The following is a 15,615-nucleotide window of genomic DNA, read 5'->3' as shown; positions in this document are numbered from 1 at the left end:
AATCAGTGATCTTCACTGCCTGACTGAGATACGATTTAAAAGTGGATATCGGACCAAACTAGAAGCACTGGATTAAATTATATTTTTCCAGCGCCTGTTTAAACGGTCTTTCGTAAGTTTTTTTACTCTTTTAACAACCAAATGGATGCTTTAAGAGCCGATCACACCGAACGCGCTTTTTGCGCTGAAAGGCGCCTTTTTTAATGTTTTACTAACGGCCGCGAGCGTTTTGCGCGCTGCTTATGCGCCCAGCACTCCTCACGCGTAAAGCCTAGTTTATACCATAGGTTTATACTCGACGCGTCCGCTTGAGTGCGCGCGCACGCTGTGCCCTCAGTTGAAAAAAAGTCAACTGAGCAGGACAAGCGCCTTACGTCACTCGTCATTTTCATTCTCCAATCAAATGAAAGCAGAGGCGGGTTTTCCGTTGAGTGCCTGCAGTGTTTGTGTTGTCAAGACAACAACGAGACTTGAAGATGGAGGAGACTAGTGGTAGCCGTTTTGAGTTATCTGGAGCTATATGACTTCACAAATGTAGAATATCACAATATTATGAAATATTAATATCAACAGCAACACACACACAATACCCAGCTGATTCAATCGCTGCCTAGTTACAAAAAGTGCACCGCGACTATTTTTTTCCTTGTCTACAAAAATGCAGTGAGGCGCGCCTCGCGTTTTTGGAATGTAAATGCGCGTTCGGTGTGATCGGCCCCTATGTCTATTTAACTGAATGTATAGTAATTACATTACAACATGGATGCTGTAAAAAGAACCATATGAACATGAAAATAGTCACACAAAACTTTCACCGGAAGTTCATCATTGGTTGAAGAACATTAGCTGTGCATGTAGCCCATTCTTACCATAAACTATTTAAAGCATTAGAGTTGATGCTTGCATTTTTGTAAACTTTTTGTTCCTGTTTTGCTAAGTGGCTAAATTAAGCTATGGTAAGATTTTCACTCCAGTAAATGATCATGATCTGGTCAATGACAAGTAGACCAGCATTTATGGCCTTTAATAAACTGCAAAATCTGCATTATTAGAAACTGAAGATGGCCTGCTTTTCTTTGTCTTAAATTTATTTGAAAAACAAATCCAAACTGTTTAAATCTAAGAAGCCAGTTTGCAGCAAAAAGCTGAATGTTTTTAGGTACAGTCAGATTCATTGTGTTGGTTTTAAGTAACTGACACATTAAGGCACTGAGTTCTGGGTCCTGATGCTTAAAAGTAATGTGTGGAAATTGTTGAACGGAAGTTGTTACACCAGCATACTTTCTAAAATGTATACATACTTTAAAACGGCACAATAAATGATAAAACATCAGAATATAAAAACCCATATTTACTTGATAAGGAATCTGTGTAGTGTAGGGGTGTCCAAACTCGGTCCTGGAGGGCTGGTGTCCTGCAGATTTTAGCTCCAACTTGCCTCAACACACCAGCAAGGATGTTTCTAGAAAGCTTAGTAAGAGCTTGATTGGCTAGCCCAGGTGTGTCTGATTGGGTTTGAAACTAAACTTTGCAGGACACCGGCCCTCCAGGACTGAGTTGGGACACCCCTGGGGTTGTGTAACCATCCTCAAAATGAACGTCAGTAAGTGTGTGAAATTGTTACAGTGATCATCCATGACTGCACGAAATCATAGTCAGTGTTCGTAAATGTTTATACAGGTGTGAAAAAATAAAGACTGTAAAAATCCTAAAGTCAGATTGAGATTTTGGTTGCAACAAAACCCTGTTTCATTTAGGAAGACAATAAATAATAAAAATGCAGAAGTCCAGAATGTTTGAATAAAGATGTTCATCAGTGTAGTTCCACAAAGGTCTAGAGAAATACACAAGAGAGTCCAGCTCTTTTTTGGGGGGCTAAAGATTGTGCGTTCAGTGCGTCTGCTTCACAGACTGCATTCCCAGTGATAATCAAAATACACAAAACTATAAGAAGCAATCTGAGGAAGTCACAGCAGTCCAGAAAATGGTACTTCACAGAAACCCAGCGCTCTGCATAACATGTTCTCTTCATTTGGTGTCGTGTGCATCCACAATTTCAGATGTGCCAAATCCATCTCAATACAGTTTGGACCTCAACTGCGTTCTTCAACTTTCAATTCAGTGCAGCAGCTTTTTAATGGACAATCAACATGTCTTGATGTCGCCGTCTCCCATGTCCATTCCATAAGTCTGCTTCAAGCTTGTAATGGATCATGGACTGCAGTGGAAACTGTCTGAGTGCTGGGTTTTCCGTTAGTCAAGCCTCCTCCACCCGTATCAGAGTTGCACTGTCTTAAAGCCTTGGTTTTGAACCTCAATCCGTGTCCTGTCAAAGAGGAAATGCATAGAGATTGATGCTGGGTAAAGAGATTAACAGAACAATGGTGTTTTATATTTGAACAATGAATGTGTTACATTGATTGTCTTATTTTACCAGTGTAAGAGCAGACTTTGTAGAGTATATCACTCTCTTTGAAAAAAACCAAACACATGCATTCTGAAGCTGCGATAAAGCCTGTTAGAACTAGAACCCATAATTCAAGTTGCAAAACTAATAAATCCCTGAGGTTTTTATAAGTATGAGAGTAAATTCACAAACTCAGGTGCCACTTTCCAGAATATCAGTAAAAAAAGAAGATAATATTAATAAGTTGCATTTTCTTTTTCAGTTCTAATGTAGTTCTAAAGAAAGGTTGAGGCAGAGCATTTGTTTCTCAGAGCAACACTACTCTTATTCCTGAACCAATTATTTGACTTCATGATTCAATATTCTATTAATAGTCACTTGCTTAATTTCTAAACGGATCCATCCATTTTGACTGAATCACTTGAATTACTGATTCAATCAATCACCGACTGACTGTTTTAGTGCCATATATTTATCAACGATGGGCCTAAACCAATGGGTTCAGCAAATCCCTACAGTTTTGACATCACTTTATTAATAATAATAATAAGAAGAAGAATAATGATAATAAGCTTTATTTAAGCAGGTAAGTCAATTGAGAACCAGTTCTCATTTACAATGACAACCTGGCCAAGAGGCACCATAAAAAGATACGAAGCAGCAGGGACACAATACAATTTCACAGATGCAGATAATAACATATAAAACCAAGGGAAAACTAAAAACAAGCACCGTGAACTTGTACTACTGACTGGATAGAATTAGAAAGGATGATAGTGGAGTAAAAGTGTTGAGCTTTAATGTCTGCAGATGATTCCAAGCATCAGCAGCAGAAAACTGAAGAGTAGTGACCAAATGAGGTGCCAACTTTGGGCACGCAAAGATTAATAAAACAACTAGAGCGCAGATTTCCACATGTTTTAGAGTTTTTCCAATAGGAGTTTTGTAAATGAACAGAAACTAATGAATTTGTCGATGTGATTAAAGAGAAGGCCAATTCAATAAAGAATACAGTTGATAGTCATGAGTATTAAATGGCGCACCAGTAACAAAATGAATTGTTGCAAGATAAATAACATCCAGTTTATGAAGGAGAGTTTTTGAAGATGATCTGTAAATGAAATCCCCATAATCCAGAATTGGTAATACTGGTAATTTGACCAAATGCTGCTTTGAAGAGTGCGTAAAGGAAGATTTGTTTCTGTAAAGAAAACCAGTAAGGGCTTTAATCATTTTGAGCAATTTATTTATACGAGATTCAAATGAGTTTACCATCTAACCCAGGGGTGTCCAAACTCAGTCCTGGAGGGCCGGTGTCCTGCAGATTTTAGCTCCAACTTGCCTCAACACACCTGCTAGGATGTTTCTCGAAAGCCCTAGCTTGATTAGCTAGCCCAGGTGTGTCTGATTGAGGTTGGAACAAAACTTTGCAGGACACCGGCCCTCCAGGATTGAGTTAGGACACCCCTGATCTAACCAGATTTCAAGATATTTGTAGCAGTCAAAATAATCAATCTCAGAACGTCCCATTAGGAAATTTGGAGGAAACTCAACATGTGGTAAATTTCTATTAAAAACCATTCATTTTGTTTTATTAGTATTTAAAACTAAATGAAGATTGGCAAAAGCGCGTTGATGAAAAAAAACCTTGTCAATATTGCCCACTCCTACTTTGGTTGATGCTAGTGATGGTGAAATGAAGCTTTCTGAACCAGTGAAGCGCTCGACTCAATTGTATCGGAAAAAGATCCGTTACTCGAAGCGTTCCAAATCAGAGCTCGATGAGGACCTCTTCTGGTTAAAGTGTGGGAAAGCACTGTGTTGGAATAATGTCAAACGTTCACAACTGCCCGACTCATTCATGTAGTAATACAACAAGAGTAATATAAACAAATAACTCAATTACTGTAGTTGTAGTAGTGTAGTAGTGAAGCTTCGGACGTCACTGATCACGTGATGATGGCAAAACGAATCAAGCTCCGGCACACTGCTTCACTGCGAGATGTATCATTTTTTTGATACATGCTTCGAAGCCTCGGCGCACAACGTCACATCACTAGTTGATGCAACTTATTGAAATAGGGCAGCACAATATATTGCTTCAGCATTGATATAGAAATCTACAAATGTTTGTTTAACGCTTTATCTTTGTTCTATTGTTTTCTTCTGAGCTTTTGTTTATTTGGTTGTTTTTGTATAATTATATGCAGATGCACTCTCATACAAAATCATCCCAATCAATGTAAAACGATGAATTCTTTCCAAAGAGTTACTCAAATCATCTTGAAATTATTCATATTGCAATGTATAAATCCCAGAAAACATATATATTGCAATGTCAGTTTTTTCCAATATCATGCATGCCTAGTTTGAACGATATTTTAACCATTCACACAAATAAATTCAATAAATAACCATCTCCAAACTATCTCTATTTGCATTATCCTAAAATTGTACATACCAGCCAATTAACGGTCACCTTTACTTACCACATTGCTCTCGACTGTAAAGTAGAAATTACTTTCACTGCTATTTGAAACACATCATGCAGGGTATATGCAGGAATCCTAAAGATAATTTCATTACCTTTTTAAAACTTTTTAAAGACCATCTCAGAATATTTTAAGGCCACTTCAAGTTCTAATCAGTATCAAACCTTTAACTTAATAAACAGCTGTAGTTTAATAAATCAATGGAGCACAACCATGCAACAGAACTTCAGCAGCAGGCTTCAGCCCATGTTTAAACTCCTCTTTCTCCAAACAGGAGTATGCAAACTTACATTTCCCCATTTTGCTGTCTGTTTCGCTCTATGGTTTCGCTACATGTGGAGAGTGTCGCATCACCTTCCCAAGTTTGTCGCAAATTAATTGACATTACCAGGACGGAGGAGCTTGGCCAAACGCGCCCAGTCCAAACCAATTGAGCACACCGTTGTTAATATCAGGAGGAAAATTAAAAAATGTATGCTTTTTTTGGAGTCAAACACTTTGGACAACTCTTGAACAAAACTTAAGACCTCGTAAAAACCCGATTAAGACTTTTTAAATACCTTTAAGGGCCCTCATTTTCCTCATAATTGGTTTATCAACTTTTTATACTTTTTAAGACCCAGTGGACACTCATGAAATATGTGATACAGATAAAAGTGAATTGAATAAAATTTCATAGTGTACACAATGCAATTAGTTCAGAAACTCTCAGATTAGCTTCACTTGTGGCTCAAGCACAGTGAAACATACAGCTGAAAAAAACTAAATAAACTAACCAGGACAATCAGCCACTTCCTTGAAAGACTTCCTCTTACAGCAGCCACGGCACAAGTTAAAGACACATTTGTTTCCCTGTTGAGGTAGTACAACAAAACAAAATCGGTCAATTAAAAGCTTTTACATGGTGGTTCTATTTTTTACATGAGTTCATTAACAGTTCAAATGAAAGAAAAGATCTTGAAGTCTTACTTTAGGGTTTCCACATTGCTCACACTTTATGTATTTTGCTGCAAAACAACAAAAGACAATTGTTAACATCCAAAATGTATTTAAATTATGTTAGAAATGACGCTGAGAAAAGGTTTGAGAAATTTACACACAAAAAAAGTATTTTGAAAGGCTACAGAGTTGATAAAACAAATAGTAACAACAAATGACAGTGAAGTCACTTATTATGTTGAAAAAAGAGATTTTTGTTTATTCAGAATCCACAACTCAACTGTTTTCTTTTTTATACTTAGTTTTTTTCTCGATTTTTTAAAGAACATATAACCAGTGGGAACAAAACAAACAAATAATAATAGATTTAAAAATATTATATATATAAAATTGTGTGTGTGTGTGTGTGTGTGTGTGTGTGTGTGTGTGTGTGTGTGTGTCTATTTGAATATATTTAAATACACACACACACACACACACACACACACATATATACATACAAACATAGATATACTACATTAACCGAATCAAGAAAATACACAAATAAATAGAATAAATATAAAATATAATCAAAGGTTGCCAAACATATTCTCTTAATGATGCCTAACCACTAGAACTATGTAAAGGTTCAATTATATTGTCGTTGTTGAGAAAGCTAGACATTTACTCCATTTATTTTCAAAGATCTCCATTTGTTATCAAAGTGCATGTGTCATTTTTTCTATTTCCTCAACTTCTGCTATTATATTGAACAATTCATCTTTAGTTGGTGGGTCTTCTTTATCCCATTTGTGGGTTATAGCTTTTTTCACATGTTGCTAGTAATATATTAAATAGATGTCTATCCTCTTTAAAAAGTTTAATAGGAATATCTCCTAGATAAAGTACCTTGAATATTCTGGATCAAAAATATTATTGATGGCGGAGTGCACAGTTTCCCAAAAACTATGAATTCTTGAGCACTGCCAGAATATATACGCATGATGTGCCTCTTCTATCCCACAGTTCCTCCAACAAGGATGAGGAGTCCCCGATTGTAATGATTTAATTCCTGGAGTAATAAATCTAGTCTAATTTTTCCAACAAAACACACGCCCTATTCTTGATCTTGTTGAGGTGTGTAGGACAGCATATATTTGAACTCATTGGTCTTGATTCATAATGCCTACTTCATTTATCTCAACTGTTTTCGAAATCGATAAAAAAATGTTTCTTGAGCAGAAATATCAATGCCAAAGACTGATTTCTGAAGGATCATGTGATACTGAACACTACAATAATATTGCTGAAAATTACTCTTTGATAACACATGAATATTCTTTCTAAAAGTTTATAAAAAAACTAAATGAAAATAAATATTTGAAACTTAATATATTGTGCAGAATTATAGTTAAGAAAATAATCCACTCGTGACACCATCAAGTCCACAGGCTTTAGGAAATAATGCTAAAAGATCAGTTCTTACGCTTCAGCTCAGGACAGAAGTTTTTGTGTGGGTTGCGGGCCTTCTTCTTCTGCTTGTTCTTAGAGATGGCATCATTGGGGCCGTCACTGTCCTCCAGCGCCCTCTTCACACTTACAGCCTTTGTTTCTGGTGCTTTCTGACCATTTTCAGTGTTTGGATCCTTGGGTCTGCAAAATATATTAGGTTTGTATCACATACCAGTTCCAATATGTGCTCAGTAGCATTCAAACTACTTTTTCAACACACAATAAATAAATGAACATTGGCTTTGGCAAATTTTATAAGTGTCAAACACTACTATAATTATTATACTGCTGTACTACAATTTGTCAATGTACACTATATTTATCAGGACTTATAAAGCTATGCCATTTTTAGTGCTCTATTATAAAACAGATGGTTTTTAGTGAGACAGCTGTCCATAGACAACCAATAAAAAATAACATTTTGGCTAATTCTGGTGCATTTGCAGCAATGATAATGAAATGTACACTCTGTCCCTGTCAAATAAACCAATAAATAAATAATTGTGATGGTGACATTATTATCAAACCCACGGTGGTCTGACGTAGGGCTGACAAATCCAGTGTGGGAAGGGAAGTCCAGTCTGAGTCCATTCAGATTTATCCTTTGCCATCTCCTCCTGTAATAGTGGAAAAGCAAGAAATCACTGTGATTCATTAAATGAAGCCCTCGTGCAATTAATTACTGCAATTAATGACTAATATTGAACTGCAATAGACTAATACCTGGCAACGTTGTTTCAGCTGTCTGTTGACCTCCGCAATGCCATCTACATTTTTTGCTTTGGCCAACTCTTCTCTCAGATCTTGATGTATCTGGAGACTGTGAAGTATTCAAATGTAAAATAACTTAAGTTTTAATATTTTTCTAAGTGTTCTTTATTCCTAGAATTGCAAAGCTGATTTTTCAGCAGCCACCAGTCCAGTCTTCAAAGTCACATAGTCCTTCAGAAATCATATAGCAATCATTTTCTTTCCTTTTTCCATGTATCATAAATATGCAGCAAAAATAATCTTATTATTTATTTTCAAAGTGGAAAACAGTCATGCCACTTATTTATATGTATTCATTTAGCAGACACTTTTATCCAGAGTGACCTGCAAATGAGGATTTGAAAAAGAGAAAGAAAGAAAGAAAGAAAGAAAGAAAGAAAGAAAGAAAGACAGATCAATAAATATTATATAAAGTGTCTGGTGCATATGGAGAGGAAAGAGTGTTTCTTCTACAGGTGGTTTTTCAAGTCCTCTCACCTGCGTGAAGCACACTCAGAAATGCACAATGCTTTACCCAGAAAATTTCTGGGAAATACAAAGCATTTTGAAGCAAACAAGACATTTTGAGGATAAAATGTTTTTACTTTAATTGTTCTAAATTATGTTTTATAGCAAATTGTCAAGAAATGTCATCAATAGAGATTTCCTCCAAAGCTTTAAAAGAGAGCAGACATACGTGTGGTGCCACAGCTTGAAGATGTGAGCTCGGACAAAAGACAGACTGCAGGGCGAGTGTTTCTCCACGATATCCAGGTACTCCTCAGCCATTTCCCACACAGGAGGACTGCGCCCTTCAAACAGTGCAGGATTGTGGAGATTCCCCTCTGTGAATGTGATGCATTAAGAATTTTATGACTAAATTTCAAAGTGTCTTCCTGTATTTTATGCATGTTTTTTTTTTAATCGGATGTTTTACTGAAGCCGTTACCTGCACTCATTACACCTTGTACTCCAGTCTCCTCCATGCAGTGGTGAATATCACTCAGGTGCTGGATGTTTCCATTGGCGAACACAGGTATGTTTACCCCCTCCCTATACAAGAAAAATAAAAGGTAAAAAAAAAAAAAAAACACTAACTTGGCTTCAAAATGTGAGCATTGATTAACATATTTCCAGAACACTGACAACTGGACCCAAATTTAAACACATTATTTCACAAAAGTGACCACACTTTAAAAGGATAGGCAGCCATCCTCAAAAAATTTACATCACCTGTTATTTAGTCACCCTAAGCCCATCTCCAAAGAAGTCACTTTGTTCCTTAGCAGAACATTAAAGATTAAGCTGAAACTGTGATTTTTGTTGATTCACAAAATGTGAACAATACTGGCAATTCAAGGCTCAAAGAAACATACACGAGCAAAAAAAAAAGAACACTCGTGGCTCCTGGTGATAAACTGGGGTCTCATGAATTGACACAATCAGCAGTCTATAGCTATGTTTCCATTCAAAGATGTGAAAAACTGGATTATTGGATTTAAAAAAATGTGTGAATAAAGCAGAGTTTCCTTCAAATAAGTCAAACAGAACAAAATCGTCACTTCCTGATTAACTGGCGCCAAATATCAACTGTAAAAACAGACATTGCTGTGGTAGGAGAAGCTGCAAGAATCTTTTCTTTATTTAATAAATGATTTGCGCCTCAGAAGACAAACGCAGACGGGCAATGAACGCGAGGTGACATTTGAAGGCATCAGATGCTGAGCACAGATGCTCTTGACAGCTCTAAAGGTAATTAATAATATAATAACACTAATACTGAAACGGTTAAAGCGTTTTAAAATGATCAAAACAAGATTTTAGATGTTTTACAATGTGCTCAGCCTGCTGGTTTGTCCATTCCCACATTTTTAGCATCACATGATCTCTTATAACAAAATCACACTACTTTTTTAATGCGCATACTGGAATTTGTTCGCTAAAAGTGTTCCCATCGTACTTTATGCACATCGTTTGTGTGCGCATCTTGGCATTTCCATCAACCAATTTTTTATGCACAACTCCAAAATACGCATAAAAATAGATGGATGGAAACGTAGCTTATGACACCATCATTCAGTAATGTTCTTGCATAGACTGATAGTTTCACATCTGAAGACATTATTGTGTCATCAGGAGTCACAAGTGTTCATTTTTTTCTGCTTGTAAATGTTCATTTAACTCTAAGGACTGGTGTCCACCAAAGTACTTTTGCGAATCTGAATAGTTTTTTTTAAATGCTCTGTGAGTGCTTATTGTTGTTAATGAAAAGCTCAGCTCCTCGCCATGCTGCTGGCAATCTAAAAAGATATGTGCCAACAACTGAAAAAATATGCTCATCTTGAGAAAACAGTTCAGTGGACATGCAGCCCAAAAGTGCCAGTAGCCGTTGACTTCGATTTCATGGACTGTAAAGGATCAGTTTCATCCAAAAATACTTTTTAGACATAAGAGAAAGAAAAATGGCCTTAAGGTGAATAAAATAATATGTTTTTGGAACAATTAGCAACAGCTGCAAGTGTATCCCCTACCTTACAGCTTTGATGTGCTTCCAGCTGGCAATGCCAGTCATAGCCCCCTTTTGATCTTTGGTTCTGCCATGAACTGTGAGAAGCTGTACAAAAAAAAGCAGAAGATACAAAACTGTCAGGAGCTGGTTCAGGAATATACAAACTGCATTACAGTTTAGACGCAATGAATTGGTTATAGCAAGTAACATAAGCCATATCAAACTAACTACCCCTTCATGACATCACTCCAGGCAAAAAGCATCTACTACACAAGTATCAAGACCACTTTACCTGGCATCCAGCCTTTTCCAGCATTTTGGCGTACTTCACTGTTTTCTCAATCTCTGGGAAGACCCGGATTTTGCACGTAATGGGCACGGAGAGCTTTTCATTGGCCAGTTTAACTGTAAATAACAGCGTCTGAATAAAACATACAGTTGGCAGAACTCATGTCCACATTGAGGTATTGCAATAAGACTTACTCATCTTCTCAAGGAGGTCCCACTCGTCTTGAAGAAAGACTCCATAATGGCCTAGGTGAGAGTCAAAGACATTAAATCAACCATTACAGTTATGCACTTCCTTAAACTCAATATTTCATGGAGGAAAATTAAAGGAATAGTTCAGCCAAAAAATACTTTTTGAAGACAGCTGTATACCTGTAACCACTGACTTCTGTATCATTTGTTTTCCTACTATGGGTGTCAGTTTTCAGCTTTCTTCAAAGAAATCTCAAAACTCAAAAACGTTGAGGCAGAGTAAATAATGAATTCATTTTCTAATATCCCTCAAATAAGTGTGTGTGTGTTCACATTTGTAGATTTTGTTGTCTGGTGCGATTGCTCTGTGAGTGTGGTTTATTTTTTATTTTTATTTTGAAATGTGCATTCTAAAATACGGCATTCAACAAATAAAGTAGACAAAGAGACAACTCTGGTGATATCTGACAGAAATATGATTTAAATATGATACAAATCAAAAACAGCTGCTGAATTTACACAATATGACCATATAAAGCACAGTTTTTTCACAAGCATGCAGGGGTTTTCTTGTGTTTCTGCCCATTACATTTTAATTCAGGCATCAGAAAGGCGCCTCTTTGACAAAAATGTTGTTGTGACAAAGGAAGTTCCAGTGTTGTATTGAGATTTCTATACACATTTTGAAAGCTCTTCACAAGTTCTCTGATGTTAAACAATATTATTAAATGTAGTACCTCATACACTCACCAGCCACTTTATTAGGTACACCTGGCCAACTGCTTGTTAATGTAATTTTCTAATAAGCCAATCACATGGCAGCAACTCAATGTATTTAGGCATGTCGACATGGGCTGTATCTCAATATGCGTTCTTCAGCGGTCTTACGTCCTTGTGTAACGTCATCATCAGCTGCCAAAGTTCAGTTCTAATACTCAAGACCGCAAGAACAGAGGACGCATGAAACTTTCCGGATATGATCTTGATATCGAGGACGCACCAATACAAACTTGAGCACCAAACTTGCTCTGGAAGTCCCAGAAGTCATTGCGACTGGAGGTGGGAAGCGCAGCATTTTATTTAGATTTTTTATTAAAGTTCAGAGATATCATTTATTTATCTCAGGAGTTTCCCTAAATGAAACGGCGAAAGTAAACAATACCATGAACATCTTAATAAAGGAATAAACACATTAAGGGTGTTTGTTTGTTAAAATTTGTATTAAAATCTGTTATTTTTACTGTTCATTTATCATGTTTTTATGCATAGTATATATTTTGAAAAGGGGGTAAAAAAATAATTGGTGTGTGAATGCTGTAATGTTTAAATTTACCATTTAAAACGCGTGAAGGTCATGTGACCATTAGGAAGAACGCAGCATCTCATTTCTCAGAGGACGCGTTCTCTGCCCTCGTGGTCTCCCGAGTTCGTTCTTCCGAGGACACCTAGCAAGACCAGTCTCCACAAGAACGCAAGTCCGTTCTTTGCGTTCTTGGAATTGAAAAACTGCCATGGTCAAGACGATCTGCTGCAGTTCAAACCGAGCATCAGAATAGGGGAAGAAAGGTGATTTAAGTAACTTAGAATGTGGCATGGTTGTTGGTGCCAGACAAGCTGGTCTGAGTATTTCAGAATCTGCTGATCTACTGGGATTTTCAAGCACAACCATCTCTAGGGTTTATAGAAAATGGTAAAAAAAAAAAGAAAATATCCAGTAAATGGCAGGTCTGTGGGCGCAATTGGCCCGACTGTATGGCCAGACTGTTTCGAGCTGACAGAAAGGCAACAGTAACTCAAATAACCACTTGTTTCAACCGAAGAGAATCTCTGAAAGCACAACACGTCCAACCTTGAGGCGGATGTGCTACAGCAGCAGAAGACCACACCGGGTGCCACTCCTGTCAGCTAAGATCAGGATACTGAAGCTACAATTCACACAGGCTCACCAAAATTGGACAATAAAAGATAGGAACAACGTTGCCTGTTCTGAGTCTCAATTTCTGCTGCGACATTCGGATGGTAGGGTCAGAGTTTGGTATCAACAACATAAAAGCATAGATCCATCCTGCCTTGCATCAATGATTCAGGCTGGTGGTGGTGGCGTAATGGTGTGGGGGATATTTTCTTGACACACTTTGGGCCCATTAGTACCAATTGAGCATCATGTCAACGCCACAGCCTACCTGAGTATTGTTGCTGACCATGTTCATCCCTTTATGACCACAGTGTACCCATCTTCTGATGGCTACTTCCAGCAGGATAATTTAATGTCAAAGGATGAATCATCTCAGACTGATTTCTTGAACATGACAATGAGTTCACCGTACTCAAATGGCCTCCACAGTCACCAGATCTCAATCCAATAGAGCACCTTTGGGATGTGGTGGAATGGGAGATTTGCATCATGAATGTGCAGCTGACAAATCTGCAGCAACTGTGTGATGCTATCATGTCATGTCAATATGGACCAAAATCTCTGAGGAACATGTCCAGGACCATGTTGAATCAATACCATAAAGGATTAAGGCAGTTCTGAAAGCAAAAGGGGGTCCAGCCAGGTACCCAATAAAGTGGCTGGTGAGTGTTTAATGCACATGTTCAGCTTAGCAAACAGATGTTTTAGGTAATTGTTTTTTTCTGTTTTGTACTCTTATGCTCAGTGTTAAATAACGCAAGTGTAAAAGACAAATACCAAAAAGAACCAAAATCAGCAATTATTGTTTGAACATTATACTTTTTCCACCATCAAAAGATCTGATCAATTTAATATCCCCTTTTATCTTTAACTGTGCTACATCACATACAACATTAGAATTGATCTGCCTTCTAAGTTTCAGTACCTCTTTTAGCAATCATCTGCGGGCAACCCAAATTCAGATCGATAGCATCACAGTAATCCTGGGCGAGCAGAGCTGCTTGGATAAACACCTCAGGATCATTGGCACAGAACTGGATGGAGACACCAACACGAAAGTGACACTCATGCACCACATAATCTCCATCGGCTTGTATTGAGGTGAAGATAGTTTTATATTCACACATTGTGACATGCTCCCTATTTTGTTTACCATGGTACTTTGAATATTCAGTCTGAAATCACATGCGAGTATGAATTCAAAACAACATCAGCAATATCTGTTTGACTATGAACAATGTTGTACTTTGATAGTTACTAGCTGCTAATATGATTTCACTATGCAGAATTGGAACAGAACACTTCTCTGTTATATTAAGGAGAAAGTCTATGAATATCAAACCAACTTCACCTCAATTCTCCACGTGCTCTACTTTCCACAGACCCACCTGTGTGATGAGGGGTCGGTCCTCCTGGCTGACCTCGCTGTAGAGGTTTTCCCGGCGGTAGTTGGCATCTCGGACGAAGACCTGGGCGTGTAGCATGGGTGTGTAGCAGAGCTCAGCGCCATGTCTGCGGCTCAGCAGCCTCCACGCCAGCTCGCTCTGGTCCACCATGGGCGCGACCACGAAGCGCGCGCCCTTCAGAGTGCACCTCCAGAACTCGAACCCGAGGGGTTTCGTCATGCTGCCTACATCGGGTGAAACATGATTACTATTGTAAACAATGAGGTCACAGTCGTGGATAATATTTGCTTGCATGTCTAATATATTAGCATAACGTATTAGCTAAACGTGTATAATACGAGTTAAAAGAGTATAACATTAGCATTACATTTAGATCTGCAGAGTTACTGTTTACGTAACAATTTAAAATGTGTTTCGGCAAATTAACTGAAGAGTTTGAAATCACTGAATGAGATGTAAAGAAAGAAATAAACCTTAATGCACACGAAAGGCAACCCCTTGAGTTGGCTTTTATATTACCATGAGCTGCCATTATTTTAATTTACACTGTGTTTAGATGAGAACTAAGAACTTACAGTAGCTTGTGGAGCAGCCAGACAGCGATATATGCGGCACATGAACTGTTGTATGTGTCGCGGTGAAATACAGCCGTGAGGAAACAATGCACCGATTGAATTATTCCGGGTGCGATCAAACACGCATCTCTTTTGGTGAGACTTGTCAATCAGTGGACTGTAAATATGACGTGTCTTTGTAAAACCTGACGCATTTGTCATATTACTAATGTACCGATGTATTCTTTTTATTAATGATCATGTTCGTATATGTCCATATTTGCATCAGTTTAATGGAGAGAGTATTAGAAATTTGGCAATAGGCATTTAGAAAATATTTTTTTCCTTTATTTTATATGTTTTTGTATTTTTTTTTTATTATTGTTTACAGATATCTGTATACTAAAACATGCACCATCGTGCTGCACTCATAACGTTCCACTAGGTGTCACTGTAAACTCAATCATATTGTGGAGATGGACCCTATGTGGGTCCTATTTCATTTATTATTTTCAATGTCTTTTTTTTTTGTAATGCACTTCAGTTTTTAGCAATTAATTAATTCTCTACCAAGAAATTACGATAGATTCAAATAACAACTCTACTACTACCACAACTAATAAATAATAATAAATTCTGTATTTACACCTAATGCAACAAATGTAACACTGC

The 15,615-nt window shown here is 37.4% G+C and overlaps 1 protein-coding gene across 1 annotated transcript; it reads right to left on the bottom strand.

Moving 5' to 3' along the window:
• Window positions 1-1,126: 1,126 nt before the first annotated feature.
• dus1l (dihydrouridine synthase 1-like (S. cerevisiae)) lies at window positions 1,127-15,021 on the bottom strand. Its single transcript, XM_056451586.1, has 14 exons — window positions 14,965-15,021; window positions 14,372-14,613; window positions 13,909-14,017; window positions 11,072-11,122; window positions 10,881-10,993; window positions 10,611-10,693; window positions 9,029-9,132; window positions 8,777-8,924; window positions 8,053-8,149; window positions 7,861-7,946; window positions 7,304-7,470; window positions 5,869-5,906; window positions 5,676-5,751; window positions 1,127-2,326 (listed from the first exon to the last, which is right to left on the bottom strand). The coding sequence occupies exons 2-14, from the start codon at window positions 14,606-14,608 to the stop codon at window positions 2,196-2,198; spliced, it is 1,440 nt and encodes a 479-aa protein (XP_056307561.1). The 5' UTR covers window positions 14,609-14,613; window positions 14,965-15,021; the 3' UTR covers window positions 1,127-2,195.
• Between the last annotated feature and the right edge of the window lie 594 nt (window positions 15,022-15,615).

The sequence above is a fragment of the Danio aesculapii genome, chromosome 3 (genome assembly GCF_903798145.1).
Source record: "Danio aesculapii chromosome 3, fDanAes4.1, whole genome shotgun sequence".
Classification (NCBI taxonomy): Eukaryota; Metazoa; Chordata; class Actinopteri; order Cypriniformes; family Danionidae; genus Danio; species Danio aesculapii.
This window is presented reverse-complemented; position numbering and strand designations above follow the sequence as displayed.

Bases quoted from the DNA above. Each gene is read 5' to 3' on its own strand.
- dus1l (XM_056451586.1), bottom strand. From the start codon at position 14,608: ATGACGAAACCCCTCGGGTTCGAGTTCTGGAGGTGCACTCTGAAGGGC. The intron at 7,947-8,052 runs GTATTAGTCTAT...CCACTATTACAG, and splicing joins AGCTGAAACAACGTTGCCAG to GAGGAGATGGCAAAGGATAA. The intron at 2,327-5,675 runs GTTAGTTTATTT...CCTCTTTGACAG, and splicing joins GGAAGTGGCTGATTGTCCTG to GACACGGATTGAGGTTCAAA.